The sequence below is a fragment of the Sciurus vulgaris genome (genome assembly GCF_902686455.1).
Source record: "Sciurus vulgaris genome assembly, chromosome: 3".
Taxonomy (NCBI): Eukaryota; Metazoa; Chordata; class Mammalia; order Rodentia; family Sciuridae; genus Sciurus; species Sciurus vulgaris.
In genome coordinates, this window is record NC_136463.1 from 1,409,188 (window position 1) to 1,436,645 (window position 27,458).

The 27,458-nt window shown below is 61.1% G+C and overlaps 1 protein-coding gene across 1 annotated transcript in view; it reads right to left on the bottom strand.

Moving 5' to 3' along the window:
• Window positions 1-27,458, bottom strand: part of BAHCC1 (BAH domain and coiled-coil containing 1) — a 61,287-nt gene that overhangs the window by 30,864 nt on the left and 2,965 nt on the right. The window contains exons 2-3 of the mRNA XM_079133415.1: window positions 25,961-26,358; window positions 2,372-2,551 (exon numbers count right to left, since the gene is read on the bottom strand). Coding sequence (XP_078989541.1) covers window positions 2,372-2,551; window positions 25,961-26,135 — 355 coding nt within the window. The 5' untranslated portion in view covers window positions 26,136-26,358. The remainder of the gene's footprint in view (window positions 1-2,371; window positions 2,552-25,960; window positions 26,359-27,458) is intronic.

Here is a 27,458-nt window from a genome sequence, read left to right on the forward strand (position 1 = left end):
CAGAGTCGCGTGCCCCCTGCCTGCCTTGCCCCCCGCCCTCCTGAACACACACGGCCGAGAAACAGGCCCCGGCACGCGGGAGCCAGCTGGCACCCAGTCAAACGAGCAGCCAGGCATGCCGCCAGGGCAGCCAGCCAGCCTGCCACTCGCTGGGCCCCGCCCGCCCTGGCCTCTGCTCGCAGAGCAAGCTCACAGCCGGCCTGCACCATGTGGCTTGTTGGGGAGTGGAGAGCAGGGGAACCCCCGCGGGAGGGGATCCCAGGGCGGGGAGCTTAACGGAAGGCAGGAAGGGGCCGTGAGAGGGTAAACTGAGGCACAGCCTGGAAGGTCTGCATGGCTGCCCCATCCCCAGATCATGGGGACTCCTCCCACCACTCTTACAGGGAGCATGCAGGACGGGAGAGCCGCCCGGCGCAGGACGGCTGCCTACCCATGCCTGTCTGCAGCACCGCCCGGTGTACGGGGACTTCGAGGGCGGCCCAGGCACATTCTGCTTCTGCTGCGTGAACCCGCCTGAGCTCGCCCTCCCTACCTGACCACACGGACGGTGGACAGTCTTGGAGGAGGCCCGAGGGGGACCCCGGCTGGCAGAGGGTCGGCTGCAGGAGCGCAGCCCTCTTCCAGACATGGAGAAGCTGCCTCTCAGAAGCAGGACCTGACTGGGGCAGGGGCAGGCCTGGCGCAGCCACCACCCAGGAGTCAAGGCCTGGGCTCCCCAGAGAGCCCCCTGAACACTGGCCATCCCAACAGGTGCCCTGGGCCAGGGCAGGAAGGTAGAACCCACAGAGGCTGAGCGACTCCACCAGGCAGCCGTTGGCTGGAGGGGAAGTGAGCGGACAAGCCGTTGTGCGTCCACCTGCCCTGAGCCACCCCCAGGGGTAAGACGGAGCTCCAGGGCAGGTGGCGCTGCCCACAAACGGCCTCCTTGCTGGTGGGGTTCCCAAGGGTGGGATGGAGGAGTGCAGGGCTTGGGGTGGGCCGCTCCACTCCCGGGCCAGGGGATGCTGTCTGTTGTGGGGAGTGTGCCCGCAGTGGCCCTGAGTTCTGCTGCGGGGGCCCCTGCCTGCTTCCTCTGCCAGGCCACCCTTCTCCTTCCCACAGACATCCTGGGAGCCAGATGCTGTGGCCAGGAGACGCCCAGCAGACAAAAAGAGGCTGGAAGGAGAGTGGGGTGGGTGGGGGTGGGCGGCTGGGATGAGCAATGCCTGCAGGGCCTGGGCTCCCACCAGGCCAGGGAGTCTGGTGTCCCCTCAGGAGGCTGCTGGGATGGCCAGGGTTGGAAGCAGGAGTGCAGGTGAGGCTGGGCCAAGGACACGGTTATGCCCACTTGGTCCTCAGGACCCTGCTGGCCTCTCCTCCACCCGGGAAGGGAGCTGCTCCTTATCGCCTGCCCAACATGTGCACTCCGAGCGGCGCCTAAAGCCCAGATTATTTTAACAACTGTCCCTCACTCGTCACCTGTCCTGTTTGGAAAACAGCCCCTTTCTTGTTGCACAAAGAGAGGTTTCTCTGGCTTCCAGCAGTGCCGGGCGCTAATCTCCCTGCCTGGAACACGGGCGGGCGGTGGCGCGGTGTGTGGGTCCGCTGTGCTCTGTAAACACGACGCCCGAGCGCAGCAGTCATTGAGTTACGGCGGCACCCGTGCCAGGAGCAAGAGCCCAGCGTGCCCGCTGCCAACTGCAATTACCTCCCGCGTGCCAGCTGGGGCTTAACCCTTCGCCTGCCGTGGTGGACAGCACAGCTGAGAGCACCAACCGCTCCAGGACCGGGGACCGTGGGGCCAGGAGCACTCGCCATAGCAACAGGGTGCTGAGCAGCCCTCAGGTTACTCAGTAGGCACATCCACCCTGGGAAGGGCCCGGGGAGTTCAGGGAACTAGCAGGGCCTCCAGCGGTCCTCCCGCTGGTCACGAAGTCTGAGAGCGACAGGTATCCACCAGGCGTGCCCAGAGCAGGGAGGCTGCTGGCCTGGGAGGGGCTCGTGGTCCTCAGCAGGGCCCCAGGGTAGCAGCCGATGCCTGCCGACAGCTCTCTCCTCCCTGGCCCTCCCTCCCAGATGGCACATCTGGAGCCCACGCCTCCGCAGGCCTGGAGAGTGGGTGTAGCCCATGACGAGGGCACAGCCCAGTCCGGCCGCCCAGCTGCCTTGCACGTTTCCTTGGCCCCGGAGCCCTCCCTGCCAGCCCCTGCTTCTCTCTGCCCATCTGGAGCACACATCTGGCCAGGACCGGTGCCTAGCCACCCCCCACCTTCCCAACCAATTACCACCTCCCCAAGGGGCTTCCTGGGCACCCTCGGTGCCTCCACCAGCCGGACTCCCATGGCCCGCTGGCAGCTCCTGGGGTGCCGCTGAGGGTCCAGGACTGACTTACCTTCGTGGGAGTGAGAGAACCAGACCTGGGTGGGGGCAGGGTGGGAGCCACGGTAGGCCTGCTCAGAGGGGGCAGAGGTGGGGCCGCTGGGATGTGTGGCAGCTGCTGAGCCCAGGCTGCTGGTGAGGAAGCTGCCCATGAAAGAGGAGGCCGGAGAATTTCCCATCAGGCGGCTGCTGGCTGTGGACACAGGGGCAGAGTGAGTCTGGGCAGCAGTTCTAGGTGCAGCTGTGGGTAGGACAGGGTAGCACCCACCACCAAGGAGCCCTCCTCCACAGGCACTTCCCAGGCCCCAAGCTCCCCGGGCCTCTGTCTTCAAAGATCCACAAAGTCAATGGCAGGAAAAGCTCCCTCACGGGCCCACACAGTCACATGCTCCTGAGCCTCCTTGTACCTCACTCAGGTGCCCTAGGACTGACGCCTTCCTGTGACTGTAAAGCCTTTGCCGCTATGACACCAGCGCAAGCAATATCACCAACCACGCCACCTGCACCGCCAACCTCCTCCACCACCACCACTGCCAATACCAGCACACCACCTGCACCTCCACCACCACCACCATACCACCTCCATCACCACCACCACACCACCTCCACCACCTCCACCACCACCACACCACCTCCACCAACCACACCACCTGTACCTCCACCACCACCACCACCTCCACTACCACCTCCACCAACCACACCACCTGTACCTCCACCACCACCACCACCTCCACTACCACCTCCACCAACCACCTCCACCACCACACCACCTCCACCAACCACACCACCTCCACCACCACACCACCTCCACCAACCACACCACCTGCACCTCCACCACCTCCACCAACCATACCACCTCCACCATCACCACCATCACCTACCACGCCTCCTCCACCTCTACCACTATCACCTCCACCACTACCACCAACAACCACACCACCTCCACCAACCACACCACCTGCACCAACCATAACACCTCCACCATCAAACCACCATCACCTACCACGCCCCCTCCACCTCCACCATCTCCATCACCACCAACCACACCCCCTCCACCTCCTCCAGTACCACCACCATCACCACCACCACTGCCATTACCACTACCACCAACCATACCACCTGCACCTCCACCACCATCACCACCATCTCCACCATCACCACCACCATCACCTACCATGCTCCCTCCACCTGCACCAGCACCACCACCACCTCTACCACCATCACCACCAACCACCACACCTCCACCAACATCAACCACACTGCCTCTACTACCACCTCTACCACCACCACCATCAATCACACTTCCTCCACCACCACCAACAACCACACCACCTCCACCTCCACCTCCAACAATCACACCACCACCACCACCATTTACATAACCACATACCACCACAATCACCTCCTCCACTACTCCACCACCACCACCATGTCACCACCACCATTGCTGACCAGGTGCATTCAGGACCTGAGGGGAATAAACTGCCCTGCAGCCCTTCCCAGAGGCAGGGCACACTGATATTCCTAGGCCACAGCAGCGGCCCCAAAGCCTCTCTGATGTGGGTGCCCCTTGCAGAATGCTTTGGAAGGGTGAAAGTCCCAGGCCAGCCCTGTGGGTGCAAAGGTCTCCACACTCTCATGGGCAGCATGAGAGGCAGGGCCTTTCTCCAAAGGCGGGTCTTTATCCTTCTTCCCAGTCCAGTTAAATGACTAGCTAGCTATACAGGGGTGATCCAGTCCCAGGTGAGCCGGGGAGGAACTGAGTCACAGGGAAGATGAGATGGAAAGGACAGAGAGAGAACACAGCTATGTGGATCAGCTCTTAAAGGTCCCTCAAGGCTGCTCAGGGTCAGGCCCTGCCAGGCTGGCACTGAGCATCAGACAGCACTTGTCTGGGGCTTAGGCAGCGGCCAGAGACTTCCTGGGCCCAGCCAGCACTTGGCATTGTCCTGGGAAGCCTGGGAGCTCAGAAGACGGAGAACTGCTGGCTCTGGGCCAGCCTCCAGAGTCTGCCTGGCAGCCTGCCGCATCCTTTGCCCCCGGTCAGCAGCGACCCTGCTCCTTCTGCCCAGGTCCAGCAGCAGGATGAGGCTGAGTCTCCCCAGTCGCCATGGATACGGCTCATGTACACATAGGACACACATGCACAGAGTGCTCTGCACACAGGATGGCTTGGTGGGTGGTCTAGGCTGCGCTGCCGGCCCCACCCTGGCGGGTACCCTGGCACCTTGCCACCTCCGTCCCTGAGCAGTGAGCTTGGCTTGGGCCATCCCAGGGTTGAGAGGGGCGTGAGATGGAGGGCAGGCCCTCCATGGAGGAACTCTGGGCACAGGAAGGTGGCGGGCTGGCCCAAGGTGAGCCAGGGCACTGCTTCCCGCCCAGGAGACAGGGGAATTGGTGAATTTGTGATGCCTCATTCTGCCTGGCTTGGTCCTGGGAGCTTCCCAGACACTGGGTGACTCAGCAGAGAGGCAGCCAGGCCAGGAGAGGCGGGTGCCCCACGGGACCCTGGCAGCAGCACTGTGCTTCTCCAGCTCCCGGCCGGACGGCAGCTCCTTCACCCTGGAGCAAGAGGGCCAAGCAGCTGAGGGGCCTCTCCCATTCAAGGCCCCAGAGGAAGGGTCAGTGAGCGTGGTGGGGAGGGGGCTGCCAGGGCCTCTATGAGGGAGAGGAAGAGCAGGCCATAGGTGCCTGGGAGCCAGGGACTTCCCAGACCACAGGATGGGGACTGCCAGGGGCTCCCGCCAGACCACAGGCGTGTCCAGCCAGGGGAGGGGACTCGGTCCGGGAAGGGAAGTGTGGTCTCCCTGCCCTGCTCAGGGACCCTGGGGGGCATGCCTGCGGGATGAGTGTGGCCGCCCAGCTGCAGGCTCCTCGCCCGCCCAGGCCCGCCCCAAGTCCCCCAGGCCTTCCCATCCCGGCCCTCCCAGGGAAGCCCCACCCACCCCTTCCTCCCCAGGATGGTGGGAAGCAACCAAGAGTCCAAAAGTCAGGTCTGGAGAAAAAAATCTCTCCAGGCCCTCGGCTGGGAACCCTGCACCGAGAGCACCCCACACTGCAGGCAGACCCAGGGAAGCCGAGGCTCTGCAGCAGCCCCTCCCAAGGCTCCCAGGGGCAGCAGGAAACCATGCCACCGTCCACAGCCCCCTGGGGCCGTCAGGGTGGGCCTGCTGGGTGGCCTGGGGCCCCCAAGCCAGAGTCCAGGATTGGGGTCTCAGGCCACTGTGCCTCCACCCAGAAGTGGGATCTTGGTCCTAGGAGGGGCTCTCGCTGATCTGATCCTCTGTTCGGATGCCACTACAGGAGGCAGCCCCACGGCTGGGACCTGGGGGACTGCACCACAGGCCGGCCAGCCCTCCACCCTGGCTCCGCGAGGGCAGGGAACATGCCAGTAACAGGCTGCACTTCCTGCTACGGCAGGAGACCCACAGCTGGCCCCTCTAGACAGGGCCCTCCTTGCTCCACACCAGCCTGTCTCCCAGGCTGGGACCCTCTAGGGGAGTCTCTTTACAGCTGGCTTCCCTGAACCCATTAAGGCAGGGAGCCCAGCTCAGGACCTGGAGGCTGGGAGGCAGTGCCCTTCCTGGGCCTGGCCTCGGGTGCTCAGATGGCTCAGGCCGTCTGCTAGGGACCGTCACTCCTCTCTCCCCTTTTCTACTGAAGAAGGGTTGGGTCTCGCATCCTCACCACAGAAAGGTCTCCGTTTCACTAGAATAAAGCACTAGGTTCAAGAATAAAGCACAAGTAAGGAGGCAGAGCCACCCGAGGCCCCACTGCCCTCAGAACGTAGCCGAGTGCCCCTCTCAGGTGCACACGCGTCTCCAGAGTCACAGGGAATTGGACCCTGCCCTCATCCAGGCACAGGTGACGCGGAACTGAGTCCGCCTGAGAGCCCCAGATGTCTCCATACAGGGACCAGGCGGCCTTTCCCCTGGAAACTGGCCGTAAGGGTGGCCGCTGCCAAGGGCTCTCACTCCCCGGCCAGCAGGCCAGCACCTCAGGACGCCTGGGCGGGCGCATCCTGCCTTGCACACCCCCTGCCCCAGCACTGCCTCTCTGACAGGGTGACATCCCCCTGCGCTGGGCCTGGGAGCAGATCCCACAGCACTCTCCTGGCGGGCAGCAAGCCTCCTGGGGTGAGGGCAGGGACCACTGACTCCTTGAGGCCGCCTTGAGGCCGCCTGGGCGGCCTGGGACAGGGCATCTACACCCGTCTTGTCACCTCTAGCTCTAAGGACTTGGGTGGTGGCAGCATTCCCAACCAGCAGAGCTGTGGGCTGCCACCTCCCCAGACCCTCCTCCTGACCAGTGCCAACCCCAGACAGAACTGGTGCAGTGGCTGCCTGGGAGCCTGGTCAGCCGGGGCCCTGGCCAGCCCAGAGCCGCTGGCCAACTCTGGCCGGGAACTAGCCTGAAGGCTCCTTCCTGTCAGCAAAATCCTTGCCTACCAAGTGCTGTCCAGGAAGGGACAGCAGGAGCCCTGTGCAGTGGAGAGGGCTGAGCCCCCTCTGGCCAGGACCCAGAAACTGACACCAACTATGTTGGCACTTCCCCCGCCAGGCACTTTACAGACCTATATGCCTCAGGCCACCAAGATCCCAGATCTCACGTCCACCACAGGACTGAAAAGGGAACAGGAGGTGGGTCTGGGTCCACAGCCCTAGTGCCTAGTGCCTAGTGCTCACTCTGAGGAGGTGTGCTGGCCCCTGGAGTGTGTCCAGGCCAGTGCCTTGGGTTCTCCCTCGCTCGGCACAGGAGTCCGGCACAGGTCCCAGAAAGGGACCTGAATGCAGTGCTACAGGCAGGCCACTGAGGCAGGCCATCTGTGCCTCACATCAGCCCCCACCAACTGACCCCACTGCCCGGCTCGCAGCCCTGGATACAGGGCCGGCTCTGTCCCAGCTCCCGGCCACCTCAGCTCTGCCCAGGACACCACAGAGGCCTGGCCCGGGCGCCAGGCTGGCTGAGAAAACGGCTCCGGAAGCCAGCACGCCAGGAGGGCCGGCTGACACGCCGGGGCCGCTGGCGCCTCAGGCACAGCCCCATCCCTGGAGGCCAACTGTCCCGTACCCAAGGCCGGCCAGCCTGCACGGAGACAAGTCACGCCCGGACCCCGGGCTACTCCAGGGCTGCCAGCAACAGGAGAGCTGGGAGAACAGCAGGCAGGGCTGGGCTGGGGTCCCCGGCACCCTGAGAATATGACCCTTCCGCCAGGCCCTTGACTTAGGACCACTTCAGGGAGCAGCTGCCCGCAGGCGGCACCGGCTGAGGCAGCAGCCGTGCCCAGGCAGGACGGGTGGGGGCTGGGTCTTCCTCCAGCCCCCCTGCTTGCCGGGCCCACCTGCCACAGCAGGGTGGCTAGAGGGTGCAGGTGGGCTCCACTGGAGCCATGTGCTGCTTGGGGAAGATGCCCGCCTGGGGGCCCCTGTGGACTGCCTCCGCCGTCCGGCTGGCTGTCCAGAGCCCCTGTCCAAGGGCCCTGGGGAGCCAGCACACCAGGCTGGGCCAGGGCTCCGCTGGTCCACCCGGCTCTTCCTCCAGGCAGCCGGCTCTGCGGGCGAGACGCCAGCCGAGGCAGGCAGAGGGGTGGGGCAGAGCTCCGGGACAAGCATTTGTTTTGAGTTACGTGAGCCACTGACACAGCACCCTCCTTTCTGGAAACTGTGAAATGGGTTGTAAAAAAAAAAAACACGAGGCTCACTGAGATGAGATGGCGGCAGCTCCTGAGAAGCAAGTCCCTTCCAGGCTCTCAGGGCTCCTGTTGCTTCCGGAAGCCCAGCTGACGGGCTGCTGGCACGGGCCTCCCTGGCTCTGCGTCTGGCGGCTGCACCCGCCACCAGCGCCAGCTCCCACCCTCCCTCTCACACCCGCTCAGGCTCCCCTCTTCCCTCACACCAGCTTCCTGCTCCACCTCCCCCAATTCCCTGAAGGGCTGTTCAGGCACTGGGGACACCCAGCTCTGCCAGGCCCAGGGAAACTGTCCCTTGTTCTCCCCAGGGGACTCCAGGAGCTATGAGAGATGGTGTGGTGGGCAGCCTGAATGAGGGGGCATTGAAAGCTCCTTCCTGCTCAGAGCCAAGCCCACCGGGAGCAGAGGATCAGAGGAAGGACAGACACCCCCTCCCGCCCTGCCCCGCATTCCTCTCATTCCAGAGAATGGGAGGGAGGACATCCACCCCAGGCTTCCTTCGGGGATGCCTAGATGCAGGCAGAAAGGCTAGGTCCAGCCTGCTTGGAGGCAGGGGGAGGCATCTGACCATCTGGCTGCCCAGGAGGAGCAGGAGGGGCCACGGAAGAGGATGCCAGGCCCTGGTGGGCGGGCCACTTTGTAATCCTCACCTCGAACCAGGAAACTGGACACTGCTATGAGGGAGGCCTTAGAGACGGTGACACACACCACCCAGGCAGGGACACCCCCACACCACTGGATTCCATTGGGGCCCCAGCAGATCACACGGGGGTGTGTGCTGTACATGTAGGCAGATCCAGGGTGGGCAGGCCCGTCTGAGCAAACCGGGAGGCTGAGGCAGGAGGATTGCAAGCTCCAAGCCAGCCTGGGCAACTTAGTGAGACCCTTTCTCAAAATAAAAAATAAAAATAAAAAGCATAGGCTGTAGCTCAGTGGTAGAACACTCCTGGTTCAATCCCCAGCACCAAAAAAAAAAAAAACCAAAACAAACAAAACACCCACCCCTGGATAGGGACTATGTGTGAATTCACGTGGGGTGTGTCTCCAAGAGGGCACACTTGTCTCCGGGTGTGTCTGTGACTAGTGACGTGACGTGCACGTAGCTCTAAGCGTGCACCCTCTGGGTGTATAATAGGCTCTGGCTGGACTACAGGGTACAAGCTGTAATTGACTCCACTCTTGGGCATGAGGGCAGATGGGCTAGGCAGGTTCTTGAAGACGCTACTGCCCCAGGGTCAGGCCTCCACCTGCATAATCCCCTTACTGGCCGGGGCAGGCACTGGAAAGGCTCTGGGCCTGTCTGCCCACCTCATCTGCCTGCCATGGCCACAGGTGGTAGAGCGACGCCCGCCTCCTGTCTCAAGTCTACCCCAAACTGCAGCCCAAGACCCCCTGCTTCCTGGGAGCCAGCTCTCTCCCGTACAGCCTCTCCGGCCAGCTCTCTGGGCAGGAAGTGGCCTCGAGTCTCGTGGCCTCAGGAGAGCCAGCCACGTGGAGGGGTCCATCTCCGCTCTAACATAGGGAAGCAGGACGGGCCTTCCCCAGGCTGAAAGCCCTCTTGAATCTTAGGCCCCCACAGGGGCAGCCTTCGTGGGTGGCCCTCAGGAGCCCACAGACCCTCTAGCTCTGGGCTGTCCCCGCCCTGAGTCTGAGCTGCAGCCACCAGGTGTCAGTCTGTGCAGCACCGCTCACCCCACACACTGAGCCACTTCTGCCACACAGCCACCGTCCACAACTCCCCACAGGTGGCTGGAGAAGAGGAGGCTGAGCAGAGCCCAGCGAGAGAGGAACAGGAGGAAGGAGGGAGGCGGGACGCAGGAAGGGCCTAGAACCACGGCTAGGGGTGGGGGAGGCCAAGAATGTGGGCCAGTGGGCGTGGGATATAGGGCGGGGGTGGGAGGGTGTGAGCACATCCCTGGGAAGCCCCTCCACAGCCCAGCAGCACCTTCCAAAGTCCCCATGGCCCAAAGGAAGTCCCTCTCAGACCATAATAGGAAAGCTCTGTGGTTGCTGGGCCACCCAGCCCAGCCAGCATGGAAATGACTGGAGGCAGCCATGACAGGGACAGGCCAACCACCTCTGCCCAGAACTAATAAAAGAAAAGGAAAAATCACATCTACGCCTGGTTCTTATTAAAAGGGTAAATTTAGCTTTTGGCTAGGGCAGGGGGGCGGGGTGGCCAAGGCTCCCCACTGGGGCGGCCCTGGATTCCCTCCACCTCCCCGAGTGACTCAGAGTGTCCCCAGGGCGGGCAGGCGGGGTGTAGGGGCCGCCTGTCTTCCCTGGTCATCCCTTGCCTGTGTCCCTTGCTCCCTCCCCTGAGCAGGCAGGTGGTTAGGACCTCCCCCAGCACAGGCAGGGTGTGGTAAGTTGGCTGTGGTGGGCCAGCACCCCCAGGATCTGCCGCCACAGCCGGGACGAGCACCCTACAGGCCAGCACACACGTCCTTCCCGCTGCCTAGAGGTGGGCCAGCAGCTGCATGTGGCCACGCCGACCAAACGTCAGGTCTCATGCAATCAGCACTTGTGCACAGGAGTGCACAAGCACACACACACTTCCACCCACACAGTGCACCACACAAAGGCACACCCAGGTTCACCTACCCAGGAGCACACAAGCGTGTGCAAACACACGCCCCAGTGCAGGTCCCCTCAGAGACCACTGGAGGCTCTGGTCCAGCTTTGGGCACCCACCCTGCTCTCCTGCACAAGGTAGGACTCTCCATCTGCCCAGTGGACCACCTATGGTGCACTGACCCCTGCCCACAACTGCAGCAGGGCGATGTTGGCTCCAGGACTCAGAAAAGGATCCGGAGCCTGGGCAGCTGAGGAGTTAAGGAAGCAGAGAGGTGCAGGCCTGGGGCCCCCTGGGGTGGGCTCCCCACCCCCAATGCCCTCCATGAAGATCCACCCAGCTGGGCCTGCCTGAAGGTGAGGCCTGCAGCCCTCTGTCACAAGTCTCACACCTGGCCTGCAGCCGCAGCCAGAGCAGGGGGAGTCACAGCCCCCAGACCTGGGTGCACACTCAGTTCCTCGCCTGCCAACCCCACCCTTCTCGGGGGCCCACCTGGGCTGTGGCCCCAGCGCAGGTCCCTGGCCCAGGCCTCCTCAGTGGTCACCCAGCCCCACAGACACAAGGACCATTTCCATGGCACCAAGAATTGGACAGATTTCGACCTCTTGCTTGCTGAGCCCATAGGCCTCTCGCTGCACAAAGTAAGTGCAGGGTTCCCTGCATCTGGGTGTCAGGGCTGGGTGCACCCTCCACCAGAGGCCAGCGTGTCCTCCAGTCACCTCACCTTGTACCCAGGCCAGCCTGCACAGGCCTGGGGCTATCTGAGGACCGGCCCAGGACACCTGGCAAGGCTCTGGCCCACACAGGCACCCCACACCCTGCACCCAGGTGGAACCGATGCTGGTCTGGGTCGGCTAGCTTAGGCAGGCAGGGTCTGCTACGCTCGTGGTGGTCACCGTTCTCGTCATGGGGTCAGCCACCACATCGGGCTAAGAGAGCGTTCTGGCCACTGTGAGGACTCACGCCAGCTCAGGAGCAGGACCGGCACCGGCACCTGACTCCCCGAATAGGCAGCGCCCTGGAGGGCTAGGAGGAACACTAGTCGGTAAAGGGGTGCTCCAGGTCGCTGCTGCCAGTACCAGCAACCTGTCTTCATTTCCCAGCTAACTGCTTCAGGTGCAGTTGGCTCCAGTCACCTAGCAACTCACACTCCAGTGCTGCCCTTTCAAGGGGGACTCGTTGCCCTTCCCAGACTTTCTTTCTCAATGCCCACCTCGCACCCAGCCCAGCCACCCCTGAAAAGTGCGTCTGGCCCCCTTCCCAGGGAAGCTTGCTCCCTGGAATCCCCCCGCCCACTTGGAGCCCTCTACTCAGGACCCAGCTGTGCATGCAACAGGCCAAATGGGCAGCTAGGCTCTGTGATGGGCAGCTGGGCTCTGTGATGAGGAGGGGTCCAGGCCAGCCCAGGGAGCAAGAAACTGGGCCCTGGTTAAGCAGGAGGGGAAGGAGCCAGGAAGAAAGACAAAGGCACGGTCAAGGTCAGGGTGAGCCTCGTGGCCGGAGAGTGGGACGCCCTGGGCAAGGTGGCCAGAGGGAGACCTAGGCAGTGGCTGCCTGAGTCCAGCACTCCTGGCTGGGGACAGCCACCCAGCCTCTGGCGTCCCCACACCTGAAGACTCCGAGGGCCAGTGAGAGGCGCAGCTGGCACACACAGAGCACGAGGTGGGCACTGAAGCAGGAAGTGCCGTGCGGCCGAGGGGCAGGGACAGAGCACAGGAGACGCCCACTGACTGTCAGAGAACAGTGACGACTTCTCAAGAGAATGCGTAGCTGTGCCTGGAAGCTGGGGACACTAGCACTCACCTCCTCCCAGAGGCACCCGGATGGCCTGCAGTGGTTTCCATGTAGGGACGTGGGCACAGAGGCAGAGATGGCCGAGGCCGCAAGGGAGCCCAGAGCAGGAGCACGGTGATGGCCACCTTTGTCTCCCCAGGAGGAGGGCGTCCCAGGGTCTTGCTCTCTGACTCAGGTAGCACTTGCAGAGGGGGCTTAGGGGTGAAGCGCTGGCCTGGCAGGTGTGAGGCCCTGGGCTCAAGCTCCAGAACTCCCAAGGACTGCGCTTCAAGAGAAGGAGGACAGGGCTGGGCTGGGGCCCAGCGGCTGAGCGCTTGCCTTGCACATGAGGCACTGGGTTCCATCCTCCACACCACGTAAAAATAAATAAACAGATCGATAAAGGTACCATGTCCATGTCAACTAAAAGTAGAGAGAATGCGGAGAAGGGAAAGCGTACGGTGTTTCTTGGAACTCCTATGAGCAGGATGGGGGGCACTTCTGGGATGGGCAAGTCATATCCCACCATGAGGAACCCCCAGGAAGAGGGCCTGCGGGCACTCAGGTGGGCTGCAGCTAACTAGCTAAGTGGGGCCCAGAGAGCAGCCTGTGTGGACCCTGTACAGGACCTGTACAGGGCAGAGAAGACCTGCCATCCTACACTGCAGGGCTGGTCATGGCAAGGGGGTGCCTCACCAGTACAGAGGTGGCCATCAGGCAAGCAAATGACCTCGCTGAGGTCTGCCACCTGGGGGTGGGCGGGAATGACAGGGGGTGTGAGGTACAAGGCTGATCCCCGGTGGGGGCTCGAGGCTCAGGGCTGCGGCTGCCCAGAGAGAATGAGATCCCTGGAAGCGTCCCTCCCTGAACTCTTCAGAGTCTGCAGGCCCATGGCTGACCCTGGATACACAGTGACTCTCAGACCTCTCTGATCCAACTGGCCTGGCTCAGGGCAGCTCCTATCCCTGGGACGTTGGGCCCAGGGCGGGCTGGAGCTACCAAGAGTCTGCCCCAGAGCCTGGGTTGACCCAAGGGGGGTTGGGGAGCACCCTACTTGAGCAAGCAGCTGGCACAAAACACCTGGAGCAAGTGCTGCCCAGACCAGAGGGCACACCCCCTGGTTGTCCAGCCACAGCACGAGCCCTGAGCTTTGTCCAGAGAGTGAAATTCAATCCCAGCTCATTCATTAGAGAGTCTCTGAATGCCCACACTGTGCCAGGGTCACCAACTCTTACCTCAGGCCAGCCTGGAATCGGAAGAAGCCATGGGTGGCCCATGTGCTCTGACCTGCATCCCTGGCCCTCAATCTTGCAGTGGGTCACAAGGACCTTTCTGCTGTTTGGGGGCCAACTTGCTCCATCCTCTGGCACAGGTGGGAATCTGCTTCCCCCAGAGGGTAAGACAATGCTGGGCCTGTGGTAGACACCAGTGCCCTGGGGCTGGGGGATGCCCTGCAAGTGTCAGGGGACCCCACACGGAGGGGAGGTCCAGAATGGCACCCTGGTGCAGCAGTGATGTGGGGTCTGGAGACAGGAGGGAGGATATGGGGTGCCAGGACACGCAGGGCAGTCTGGGTACATCCAGGGCCTGAGCTGGAACGGGCAGAGGAGGAGCGTTAGGGGTTTTCAGTGAGCTCTAGGCTTGGCCTGGCCACAGGATCCCCCAGGGACATCTGCCCAGCCAGTAGCCAGAGGGCAGGGTGGGCAGTTACAGCCACAAGAGAAGCAAGATGGCCCCCAAACTGCCCCTTTATGCAATCCTTCACATAGACTTGCTTCCATGAACGGACTGTGGCCGATGTGAGGGTCGCCACCCCGCAGGGAGGTTACAGACAGGCTGGTTTCCGGCTGCCAGGCAGTGCACTGCTGACCGAGGGGACCGTGGGCAGGCACTGTCTCCAGCCGCAGCCAGCAAAATCCTGAGGCCCGCAATGGCCAGGAACGAGCTCTAGAGGGGACCCCACGGTTGAACCTGGAGATGCCCACAGCCCTGGCCAACAGGGAGTCCCAGATTCCTGACCCACAGAAAGTGTGAAATTAGCATCTGCCATTTCAACCACTGAATTTGGGGAAAATCTGACATACGGCAATAGCTAACTATAACAGAGAGGAGACAGCCTCTGGTGGTTTACAGCCCTGCCGGGAGCCCAGAGAGGAGGTGGAACCTTCAGGAAGGCAAGGGGAGCTCCAGGCGAGGGGAGATGGTGACATGGGGACAAGGTCTGCACAGTCAGAAATGCAGACTCGGGCGTGAAGACTCCCAAGCCCTGCTCTGGCCAGCAGGTCCCAAGTGCCACTGAGTCCTGAGTGCTGCGTGGAAAAGCAGCCAGCTCTGTGGGGCACGAGTGCCCGCCCTGTCCAGGCTATCTGGCCTTCGAAGGAGGGTCTCCTGGTCCATTTCCCACCTGAGGGCCCGTTGGAGTTGGTAAGCTGGACTTCTGCTCAGCATTTACCACTAATTCTGCACCGTGTGTGGAGGATGTGGAGCCTGGTGTGTGGTTTCCTGGTTTTCTTTGGTTTCGGCTGTATACACATGGACTGAGGGATTTCTCAGGGTTAGCCTAAAGATGCATTACAATTCAATTTAGATTTAATTTTAACATTAATTTAAAGCCAATTAAAAGCTTATTTTTAGGATACCCAAAGGAATGCAACGAGTCGCAAAAAGGGGACTGGCTTCCAGGCAAACTGCCCACGAGGTGCCCTGCTGGCTTGAGATGGTCATAGCGCACAGTGGGGCTGCCAATGGAGGGGCAATAGAATCAACTTCTCCTTCCTGCACAGGGCAAGGGTGGCCAAGCACCCCAAGGCTGGTCCACAGGCCAGGGACAGAGGGGTCTGATCTTATGCTCTTAAGCCTCACTGCGCCCATGCTGGGGGCCCAGCTCCACCTCCTACCTGCCAGGCCTGGTGGACTGGTGGAGAGAGAGGGCCTAGGCCATGTCAGGCTAAGCACAAATGCTTTCTGCATCAGGGCCAGCCATGGGCACAGGGACAGGGATGGGGAGAGCTAACAGGGAAGAATGACACGGTCCTGGAGAGAAGGGCGGTGAGGAGCTTGTGGGAAAGGTCCTTATGGCAATGTGTAGGCTCTGGGTCGGGGTCTGCACAGCAAAGGACTGGACACGCAGGGCTGTGACCAACAGAAGCTCTGGGGACTATGGCAGGACTCGCCTAGAGCTAACAAGGCAGACTGCAGGGGAGCTGCCAGAGGGCCTGAAGTCGGGGACAACTCGCAGGGGGTGACCCATCCTATACCAGCCACCACCTGGCCACCCTGCCCCCGTTCTGCATAGGCACCTGGGTCTGTGGGTTTGGGACCACCATGGGCTCCCTGGTGCAGGGCAGAGGGGGAGGCTGTCAAGGACAGGAAGGAGCTGCTGAGGAAGGAGCCAGCCCCAGACGTGACCCCTCCCATCCACAGAGTCCACGTCCTTCCCAGGGTCCTCTTCAAGCCTCTCTCTCAGTGGCCTGGACTGGCCACAGCTCTGAGCCCTGCTGCCTGCAGGGCAGGGTCTGGCTGCTGCAGGAAAGGGGAGCTGCTCCCTCAGGCGCCACAGGGCATACCCATGATGGCCAGGCCCGCAGCCTGGAGCAGGGAGGGGAGGTGTGCACATGCAGGGGGCACAGAGGAGAAGGCCTCTCCGTGCCCACCCAGGACCAGCCCACCAGGGTTCACACTCAAGCCAACACGGGGTGGCTCCAGAAGCAACCCTCCTGAGGAGCCCACCCAACACACGGAAGCTGTGCAGGGCTGTATCTGCCCCAGGACACAAGGAGCCCAGGTTTGACTCACAGCCTCCCCTTCCCAGGGGACATGGGCAGCTGCTGCCCTCCTGCCCTCCTGCCCTCCCCAGCTCCCACTCTACTGCCAGGGGCTCCAGGAACTGTAGGCCAGCCCCACCCCAGGGCAGGGCCAGGACCCTCTTGCCAATCACATCAAACTTGTCATAGCATGCTGAAGGACAGCATGGACAGAGGGTGGTGAGACGGCTAGACTCTGGCACCCAAGATTCCTAGTTCCATGGTCAGAGCAGTTCCAAAGCCTCAGAGCCTGGAGACAGACACTGAAGAGGGGGTCCCCTCTATCTCCCCTGGGTGGCCAAGGGTCAAGGAGATGCCCAGGCTACCTGTGTGGGTCCAGCCAGCTCAGGTGGGCTCCTGGATCAGATCCCAGGTGACAGGGAAGGCCAGCAGGGCCCACAAGGGGCAGGCGCCAAAGCTTGGTCTGTGTCCCAGTTCCACAAAGCCCTCTGGCAGGTGGAAGACCAAGTCTCAGGGAGAGGCCACCACACTGACCCCGCCAGGTGCTGTGCAGAGCCCGGGCCTGCAGGAGACAGACCCAGGTCTACAAAGCACAACAGTGTGCAGGGCCTGAGGAAGAAGCCAGCACAAGGCCATGTCAGAGGGCAGGGAGGGCGAGTCCCCAGGTGTGCACCCTTGGGAACTGTGTCCTGACTGTCCCCTGCTGGTCAGGCCCCATGTCAGTCTGGTCACTGCCCCTGTCCCCTGCGGGCACCCCACAGCCACCCCAGTAGGGACTGCTCTCCCAGGGCCCCTCCTCACCTGCCCACACCCTGCGGCCCCGATGAAGTCACTGGCTTTTGTCCCCAATCATAGGTGCCCTGCTCCCACTGGAGCCTGGGCATGAGATGGACAGACACCACCCTAGCCGCCATGCCAGGGCCCAGTGGAGCCGTGGGGGGCAGTGTCTCTCCAGAGGGAATGGTCCCCTCCTGCTCTCCAGCCTGGGCCACTGGCACCCCTGTCTCCAGCAGTGCGTGGGGCTCCAAGAAGAGGAAATGGCTCAGCCTGCAACCTGTTCAGCTCTCACACCTTTTAAATGCCAAGCACACCACCCAGACCCATGCAGACAACCGAGGGTTCTGAGGTGTGCCGACCTAGCCCTGCCCCCCGAAACCAGCAGAGGATGCCACCAGTGGGCTCCCCATGCAGTGGTGGGCAGGCGCCTCCATCGCCTAGGAGAGGACCAGAGTCAGGCTCCAGTGCAGAGGCTGGTGGTCCCTGGGCTGATTATTCTTCTTCCTCCTTTCCAGCAGGGGAAACACCAAACAGGGCTTCACATCTCTGGTTCTCCCTTGGTGGCTTGGGGCAGAGGAAGCCCAGCCAATGGTGTGGCCCAGCCCTGGGAGCTGTGACAGGACAGGAGGACACACCCAGACTCAGGACCCAGCTGCTCCACAGGGAAGCTGGCCCAGTGTAGGGGAAGGGCACTGACCTAAGCACACTGGTCAGGTTGGCTGGACAGTGGCCCCTGCAAGGCCTCATGGGACAGTCCTGTATTTGCAGTAGGGGTCAGGGGGACAGAAGAGGGACAGGAGGGGGGCAGGTCCAGAGGTTCTGCTTCCCAGGAAAGCTCCACTGGACATAAGACATGAGGGTAGGGAGGTAGCCGTGTGGACAGTGAAGTGGGGTGGAACACGTTCAGGGTCGGGAGGCCTGAGGACTGCCACCTGCATCACCTCACCTGAGGGCTCAAAGCAATGTGCCACCAGGCTCCTTGACCCACTGCGGGTCAGAAATCTGGGTGGGGCCCAGGCACTGTGGCTTCAGAGGCCACCCAGGGGAGTGCTGGGGCAGGGTCCCAGAAGAGACCCTGCAAGGGAGCAGAGAAAGTGTCTGGTGACAGATGAGGTGGAGGCATAGGTGGCTGGGCATGTGGTAGAGGATGTGGGGTGGCTGAGAGTGTGGGACTATCAGGAACAACAGAAAGAAAAGGGCAGGGGGCAGGCGGTGGCCAGTGGCTGAGGCCAGGACAACAGAGCTAAGGTTAGGTGCAGAGGACTGGGGTTGAGGAGCAGGAGGGAGGGAGGCGGAGCCAAGTGCAGGGTCAGGTGGGGGGCTTTTCTGGGTCCAGTGGCTGGGCCTGGGGCGGGTGCAGGGCTAGCTAGGGTGGGGAGTTGGTCAGGTACCTGGCAGGGAGATGGGTTCTCCCAACGAGTTTGGATTGGACCTGACATGGGAAATCTCAGTGCAGAGCAGGAGCTCAGGAGAGGGCAAGGAGAGGTCACGGGGGTGGGCAGCCTGTCAGCAGGGAAGCCACCCTGGGTTGTGCCTCAGGATCACTGAGGACCCTCAGCCCTGCTCCCTCCAGCAGGCACCAGGAGCCAAAGGACAGAGCAGGTGACAGGAAGCCCTGAAGGAACAGGCCCCTTCCCATCTCTGGCCAGGCTGGCTCTGCCAGGGCTGCGGAATGTGGCTCCCTGAGGCCAGTATGAGCCGGCACAAGTATGAGCCTGCATGTGAGTGTGTGCAGCCATGGACTGCCACCTCTGTCACCTGGGCACACACGAGCTCCAGCCGCTCACTGCTGGCTGTGACGGGGGGTGGCTGGCACCTCCGTGTCAAGGTCTACAGGTGGGCCTTCACTGCCCCACGGGGACACAGCACGGCCATCTGCAGCACGACCCCTGCCCACACCCACCATGGTTCCCCACCCGAGCTTGTGTGCCTTGGGTCTCCTGTCTAACTGCCCCGCCTGCCCTCTTCCTTGTTGGACCCACTCGCCCAGCTGTGCTCCCAGCATGCAGACCAGAGGGCTTGGCTCCTGGCTGTGGATGCAGAGTCCATGCCACTCCTTCCTTGGACCCGCTGGCAGAAGCCAGCCCTGGGCACCACAGAAAGACAGGCGGGAAGGGGGTCCAAACAGGACCGGGCTTTTCCAGGGGATGACGGCAGGCAGTGTGTTTCCTACTGAATACCCTAAGGATTCCTGTTGGCCAGGGTGCTCAACGAAAGCACTGCTCCCCAGGTCACCCTCTGTCTCAGGGGCCCAGCAACTGCCCAGAGGCCTCCATGGGAAACATGCCCACTCTCTGCTGCCCTCCCTCATTTCTGGAATTTCCCCTCAGAAAACCAAGTCCTTGCACCAAGGGCGGGAGGGTACTCCCTCCTCCGACTCCAGGCGGGCAGTGGGCCCTCCACCAGTGCAGGGAAGCAGCAAGGGCCCCGCCAGCCCCTCAGCCTCTTTTGGCAAAGACACTGGAGTCTTTGTTGGGGGAGGAGCCCAGTCCACCTGTTTACTTCCCCCTAGGTCAGAATGAAGACAAGGCCTGGTGGCTGGTCCGATCTGGAACCCAATCACAGGGACAGCTGCAGCAACAGCCTGTGAACACTGCCCGCTGGCTCCAGGTTGGGGGCTACACACCTCCCGGCCAGGCCAAGGCCCACTACAGACCCCATGTGGACCTGCTAACCAGGGCCTAGCGCTCCCTGCCTGGGGCCCACCACCATCTCTCCTGAGCCCACCCGGCACCCACCCGTCCCCAGAGCCTGTGGTGGCAGCTGCTCGCAGGGACATGGGCGGCAGTGATATTATATATTACGACAAACAGGGGCAGCCCACTGACAAATAGGCCTGCGTGATCTAAACAGTATATTATCCCATAAAAACGTCAGCAGGCAGAACGACAGAGCCAAAGCGGAGCACCGCCCCACGCCCAAGGCCCCCAGGCCGGTCCTTCCCAGCGCAGCCCAGCTGCTGCGGGTCGACTTTCCAGTCATTGCCCGCTGGCTGTGATTTTGTATTTTGCCTGTTACACTGTGCCTGTGGTTGGGGGACATGAGGTCCCAGAGGTTAATGGGGATGAGTGAACCCAGGGGCCTGCTCCCTGCGGACGGGACACCAGGCAGAGGAAGTCACCCACTTGCTCACACAGGGCACGTGCACTGCACCCCAAAGCCCTCTGCAGTGTAACTGCAAAGCAAGGAGAAGAGACCGTCTGGGTTTCTGCAAGGAGAGTGCAGGGCAGGAGGCTGCCCAGGAGCTGAGAGTTTCAGAACCTCCTCTGACAGGTCAGGATCAGCCAGTGGGCCTCCAGAGGGGCCTGAGGCTGCCTGTCCTGGGGACAGCTTCTTTGGAAATCTCCACCTCACTTTTGGAGTGCTGATGGTAAGACAGGGAGTTACTTTGTTTCAGGGTATTAGGCATAAGAGCCCCGGCATCTCCAGGGAAGCCTCAGCGAGTGGCCCTCTGCCACCAGATAGAGCCCCTGAACCCCTCCTATGCTAGATCCTGTGGGTGCACGCCAGCTCCCCGCAGAAGGCTGTTCCCAAAGAGGGCCCTGGGCACAGACTGAGCTCGGGGGCTGGTAAGAGTCTCCTGTGGACTTTGGTCTAGACAAGCAAGCAGCAGCTGCCAGTGTCCAGGGCACGGAGGGACAGCTCACGGTTCCGGGGGCCTATATTCCCATATTTGTGGTAGGAAGGAAGCCAGGTGGGGCCCAGAAGCCTCGGAGGGGGAAGGGCAAAGGGGCACTGGGAGTGATGACCAAGGTCCCTTTCGCCTGCCTGCTGGGAAAGCACTTATTCCCAGTGGTACTGGCCGAATTCTATCTGTGCTTGGAAATTCCCATAGTAGGGGCACAGAATGTCCCAGGCTCGAACCCTGGAGCTAGACCAAAGCATTCTGGGAAATGTAGTCCTTAGGGAGTTAGGAGGGCCAGGAGATTTGCCAGAGTGTTTAGTTAGGGAACAGCCCAGGAAGAGGAGAGAGCAAAGGGGGCTACCCTGACCCCAATATCAAGAGTGGAAGTTTAAAATTCCTGGGAAAAGCTGCATTTAAACATCTGCTGCCTGGTTCTAGCCTCAGATAATACCCACAGTGGGTTTTCTGAACAAGTTCTGAAGCTCTTATTTCGATGGGGAGACCTGGGAACTCCCCAGGGAGGAGGGACCCGGACCAAATTTTCCAAGGTGAAAGAAGCATCCAGTGTCCCTCATTCCTGCTCTCCTCTGGCTGGGACCTGCAGAGAGAGAGAGAGTGGGGGGCGTGATGGGGGAGGGTGCCCATAGGACTGGGTGCTACCTGCCGGCCTGGGCCTCCAGGAGAGGCTGCGGCACATCCTGAGTGCTTGCCCATTATTTACGCTCACAGCTTGCTCTGATGACATATGTAAGTTGACAGCGAACATCCTATCAACTTGCTGGAGTGTATCTTGATTGTTAAAACACACTCTTAAAGGTGTACTATCATTTATCAAATTAAAATAGCTGCACCTTGCTTGTTCCATCCTCCCCAATGAACCCCCAGCAGCCTTCCTCCTCCTCTGGCCTCCTGGGCATCCTGCCCTAGCACTGGGCCCTGTTCCTCAAGGGAGGATGCCCCTGTTGCCGGGGACCCTGTCCTTGCACCCCCTCCCCACCCTGCCCCGGGCTAGGGCAAGCCCACTAATCGCCAAGAAGTGACAAACGCCAGAAGCCCCACCAATTAAATTTAAACTCATGCAAAGCTCAGTGGCTAGTAAATTATTATTTTTATTAGCTTGAACCAAGTTCCCGTAAGAGAGAAAGTCAACTTGCTCCCATGAATGGCTCTTGTATAATTTATTTAACTCTGTGCTCTTTGCCAAAGCCTGGAATATTTTTAGCTCGTTCTGTTGTTGGATTTGGCTTTTTTATGTGTGTTTCTGAAGGGTATTTTTAGCCTCATCCATGTTATCCTAACAACCTCCTATGCGTTTTGTCCTGTCTGTATGGGCTGCTGAACCCTGTCTCGCAGGGAGACAAGGGGGATTTCTAAGAATAACCGGGGAGTGTTTGGGGTGCGTGTGTTCAGGGAGAGGTGCTGTTTGCCAGGGCGGCTCCCTGCCTCCCTCCCTAATTCGCCCTGTTGCTCACATGACCTGGATATTCCTATAGAACACCCGGGTGTCCTTATAGGAATAATCAGACATGGTGGCAGCACAGCCCCACGGAGAAAAAACCCACATTCCAAAAACGGCTGCAGCGGGCGGGCCGGGCCACCGCAGCCGGCCCAGTCCTCAGCCGCCAGATTCCCGGAGCCCCGCGGCTCCGCTGGGCACGGCGGCAGCTTTGCTGTCTGGCTCTGTCACTGATGGAGCAGGGTGGGTAGAGGCTTCAGAAAGTAGCTCTTTTCACACCTACTTAATGTTGGTAACTGCCGCAGAGACACTCCATCCTGTCATAGAGTTAATGAGGTATTTACGAAAATGTATTTTTTTCTTTACCAAAAAAAAAAAAAAAACCCACGTGACAAGGGAGGGGGAACCTTTGATGGGGTCTTTTCACACTAGGAAATTATCTTTTTTTTCTCTACGGGGCGAGGCGGGGTCTTTTGGTGTTTTTGATTTTATTTATTTTCCAGACGGGCCACCTGAAGCACTTTTAGCAGGAAGGAGGCTGCAGCTCCGGCCAGAACCAAGCCCAGCCCAGGGCACCTGGCTGCCTAGGCCCAGGCAATTCACACCCCAGACGAGAGCAGGGGCAGGGAGGGGAATCCAAGACCATTGAAACCACTCCAGGAAACAGCCTGTGGCAGAGCCCCCGCGGAGGAGGGTGTTGGGAGGACAGGATAGGAGCCTACACGGCCCTGAGGGGGAGGGGGAGGGGCAGGGACAAACTCGGCTCTCTGGGCTTCTCCCCCTGCCTGGGCTACCCCTCCGCCCAAAGGCGAGCTCCCCAAATCGCTGTAGGCAGTAGCTGATGAGAAATCTGGGGCTGGATTTTGTTGACTCCCTTACCCTTTTTTTGCCCCCCCCCCCGCCCCATTTCACAGCTTTGCCTCCGGACCATCTGTATTAGAGACACAATCTAACACTGCACTAAAAATAATGGTTCCAAACATTTTAATTGCACCTCTTGGTGACAAGGTTACTGGAACAGCACTTTACCATAAAACCCTACAGCCTGAGTATAAAGCCACCAGCACTTTCATTTTTGGAAAAAACAATGGAAAGAGCCCTGCAGCCCAGTGTCCCCCTGGAGTCCCACAGGCTGAGAGTGTGAAAGTGCTGAGTGGGAACAGAGAAAGGTAGCCGGCAGGGAGACCCTCAGTCCAGTCTGGGCGACCCTGCCAGGCCAGGCAGGTGGGGAGAGGGACCAGTGGAGGCAAGGCCTGCATCCCTAAAGGCTGGATCCTCCGCCTGCTGGGACACACTTCCCCAGCATGTTTCTCCTTACTGTTCAGTCGGTGCAGGAAGAGCCGGCTGGGCTGCTGCATCCCTGGCCTGCAGAACAAGGCCATCACAGAAATGGGAAGAAAGTCCGCCAAACTGGCCATTTGGAAACCCACACACGAGATGCAAAAACAAATTGTTTAACTTGATTACACTCTTTTCCCTCCTGGATCCTATGGAGCTGCAGACTAAAGCAAAGGGATCCCGGTATAACTCCTTTTCTAAGAATACATGTACCAAAATTTTAAAGCTAATACCATATCCGGGCTCTTGGTGATTGCAAACAGCTTTCTACTGCACGCCGCACAGCCAGGCTTCCCACCACAAACAGGTCGGACATCTCCAAGCACTGTCGGTCCCTCGGGTCCCCAAGGGACTAGAAACTGGGCCTCCAGGAACAGGGGACACATGGCCCTCCAGCCCCTAAAGAGGAAGCCCTGAGAGACCTCCAGCGCCCTCTAGGGCCCCCCATGCATGGGGGAGGCAGGGAAGATTTGGGGTCAAGCAACAGCAACACAGGATGCAGGCCAGCAGGGCCCAGTGCAATCTCTCACAACCCTCTGCAGCCTGCACTCCAAGAACCACGTGGTTAAACTTAGAATGAGCAAGACAAAGGTCCAGGCCACCCTACCACGCGCCCACCTGACTGGGTGTTGCCTAGGTCTAGAAATAAGGGCAAAAAGGGGAATGGTGGCTGATGGAGAGCTGGCAGGGCTGTGGGTTGGTGGATGGGGTCAGGAAGCAGCAGTGACCCGAAGTGATGGGGAACAGGGTCTGGTCTGGTCTCCCCAGGTTGCATGGCCCTGGCCGACCAGGGTACTGCTGTGAAAGCCTTGGTGTCAGGGGCCGTCCTCTCTGGTGCTGTGACCTGCCAGGCTAGAGGGCACTGCATATTGGAGGGGGGAGGGCAAATGCTCCCTTCCCATCCCCCAATCCCAAGGCTAAGCCTCCCCGGACACACAGCAGGGGCCACAGCCTTGCAGCCAAAAGCAGGAGCTGGCAAGGAAGCTGGGGAACTGTCCTTGCCTTTACCACAATCCCCTCTCTAGCTGCCCCAGTGGGTCCTGAGCTGGGTGGGCAGCATCTCAGCACAGGGGCAGGAAGAGACACTTAATAACCACAGGGACAGCAGAAATATATTTTTAAATCACCAATTGCTCGGGCAAGTCCTTTTCCTCTTTCCAGTTATAAATCTAGAGGAAGAAAAAGGGAGAGAAAGAAAGAAGAGCAAAGGAGAGAAAAGGGCAGCCTGGAGGAAGGCTCTAACAGGACAGCAAGTTGCCAGTGCCAGTCTGACCCACAGGGAGCCCTGAGCCAGCAGCTCTGAATATCCTCTTGCCGTTAATGCTGGTCGCCCGTTAGTAATTGAGCAATTTCGATTTTTTTTTTTTTTTTTTTTTTTTTTTTTTTTTTTTTTAAGGAAATGTACGTTTTGTTTTTTGACTGCCCTCCCTTCCGACGTTTCCCTTCTAGCCCGGTCTTTGCCATCCGTTTTAATCCACACACTAATTGTAATCCCATTAAAGCAGATATAATTTTATTAGTATTCACAGTTCATCAAGCTAGCAATAATAACTGTTACTGCCAATTTTTTTTTAAAAGCAGCAAACAACATTTCTGATGTTTAGAACAAACTGTAAACAAAAGCAAGCCACCCTGCGTGGTGACCCAGAGTGTCCCCCGCACAGCCTCTCGCACTTCGACAAACTCCGAGGGAGAGGGCCAGTGACCTCCGCGGAGTGGGGCGCGGAGTTCCAACGCCCTTCCTCTGCATCCTCCCTCGTCGTTAATATCGGGGACCCGGGGTCTCCGGAGGCCTGTGGGCTCTGGCAAGGGCAGACCCTTTAGGGGCGCAGACGCCCCTCCGGGCTCCACCAGTGCAGCCCTAGGCTCTCTCCTCTTGGCGCAAACTCGCCGCGCGCACTCGCCTGCACCGAAATCCCCAGCGTAGCGCGACGCGGCTCGGCGCTGCCCTCCCCGGGCGCGGGCTGCTCGGCTGGCCGCACTCTGGCCACGCTTTGTCCGGCTTTAGCAGGATACCAGAGGCACTTGTTAAAGCAAATGCATCCCCTGCAAACCCATTCTCGCCCTGACACTTCAAGGCTTTATATAGAAACAGGATTTGATCGTCTTACACCAGCCGTCCCCATTAGCGCTAGCCCCGCGCACACCGCCCTAATCCGCGGGCCGGGCGCGCCCGGGCCCCCTCCCCCAGCTGCACAGCCGTTTTGTTCCCGCAGAAAGCTCCTTGCTGTCCCAGCCCCGGAGCGTCCCGAGGAGGTGAATGCAGAATGCAGAAAAGGGGTTTCCGCGGAATTTAGTTGTGTAGGAAGGAGTGGGGGAGGGTGGCCAGAAGCGGAAGGCTTTATTTTTATCCGACTAGAGGGCTGCCCTCCTTCCAAGACCCGGGGGAGACCCCGGTAAAGGACGCAGTAAACTGTGAGGACCCGGTTCCTGGACTAGCAGGACTCGCGGCCCTCTCGGCGCAGGGCAGGGAAATGAAACCAGAGCTTCGTAAACTGCTCGGAGGAGCGGAGGGGCGGGCACCCATTCGACTCTCGAACTCGAACGTTCCAACTCAACTCCCACTGAGCCTCCCGTCCCGCACCCGCCCAGACGGGGCACTGACCTGTATGTGAAGCCATGGGCAGCGGCGACGGGAAGTACTTCCCCGGCTGGAAATGCGCGGGGGGCTGAGTGGCGGGCCCGGCCGGGGCGAGACGCGCGGCGGCGGCGCTGCGGTGGCCCAGGCTCCCGCGCTCGGACAGCAGATGAGGCGGCGGCGCGAAGTCGCGGCCATCCATGCCGGGCCCGGGCCCCGGCCCCGACCCGCTGCCGCCTCCCGGGAGCAGCGCGGCCGGGGCCCGGGGGCGGCTCGGCGCGCGGGTGGCGCGCGGGCGGCGCGGAGGAGGCGGCGTCTGGGGTCACCGGCGGCAGGGGTAGCGGGGCCGGTCAGCACGCGGGCGGACTGGGCTTCTCGGCTGGCGGCCGCGCATCGAGCTGGCGGCCGCCGTGCAGGTCCATGGTCTGTGAAGGCAAGCAGAGGAGACTTGGTGAATCGGGGGCTCCGCTCGCCCGGGGGTCCCCGCCCCACCCGTCGCCCTCCCTCCGCCCTGGCCGGAGTCGTAGCCAGGCCGGGCGGCTGGGGACCCCAGCGCTCCGCGCGTCTTTCTGCCGCACACGCGCGCGCGCGCCGGGCCACCCGGGTCGCCCAGTGCCAGGGTCCCCGCGCATACACGCACCATCCCGACCGCGTTTGGCCTGGAAGAACCAGGGGCAACCCGACCGCGCTGCGCGCTGCTTCCCCTTTACGTCCCCGCGCGTCCCTGCGGCTAGGGCGCCGTGTTGAAGAGGTTGCTGGCTCCTCTGGGTGATAAAAACCCAAATCTGCGAAGCCATCACGCACACTCGCGCGCGCACACACACACACCACACACACACTCACACGCACACCCTCACCCCTCCCCCGCTGCCCAAAGGTGTCTCGGAGGAAAAGGCCTGGGGTCCACGCTCTCATTTTTCCTCTCTTCCGTCATTCCGAGGTCCAGCTTTTACTGCATTCCGCTTAACCGAATAACCATGCTAATTAAGCGAGTAATTTTATTGATTGTAACTCAAGAGTTTTTTTATAACCTTCCTTTTCTCCCCTCTCCCATCCCCCCATGCGTCTTTCAGTCCATTCTTTTGAATCTGTCGTCCCCCCCAACCCAACGGGACCGGCCCCCGCCCCCCAACACCGTGCCAGGATCCCGAGCCGGCTCCCCAGAGCCTCGGGCTGCCGCGAACGCCACCGGCATCACCTGGGCCGCCACGCCGCAGTGCCCGGCCTGCTGTCCCCGAGCTGGGAGCTTCCTGGCGAGGCTGGAACAATCACCCCGCCCCCCAATCAAATTCGCCCAGGATCTTCCTCTGCGGATTGGGGGCTCTGAGGGGGATGCTTTGAGAGTCGGAAATTGTTTTCTTTCAGCCTCCCAAATCGGCCCCGGCATTTCTCTCCATTCAGTGCCTGTCCGGGATCGCCCAGCTAAGGCCAGTCTCCGCGTGGTCCGAGGCCCAGGGATGCGGGTTGTGCGGCACCCGGTTCGGCCCAGCAGCTGGGGAGGATGGGCCCGGCCCACAGCGGCCTT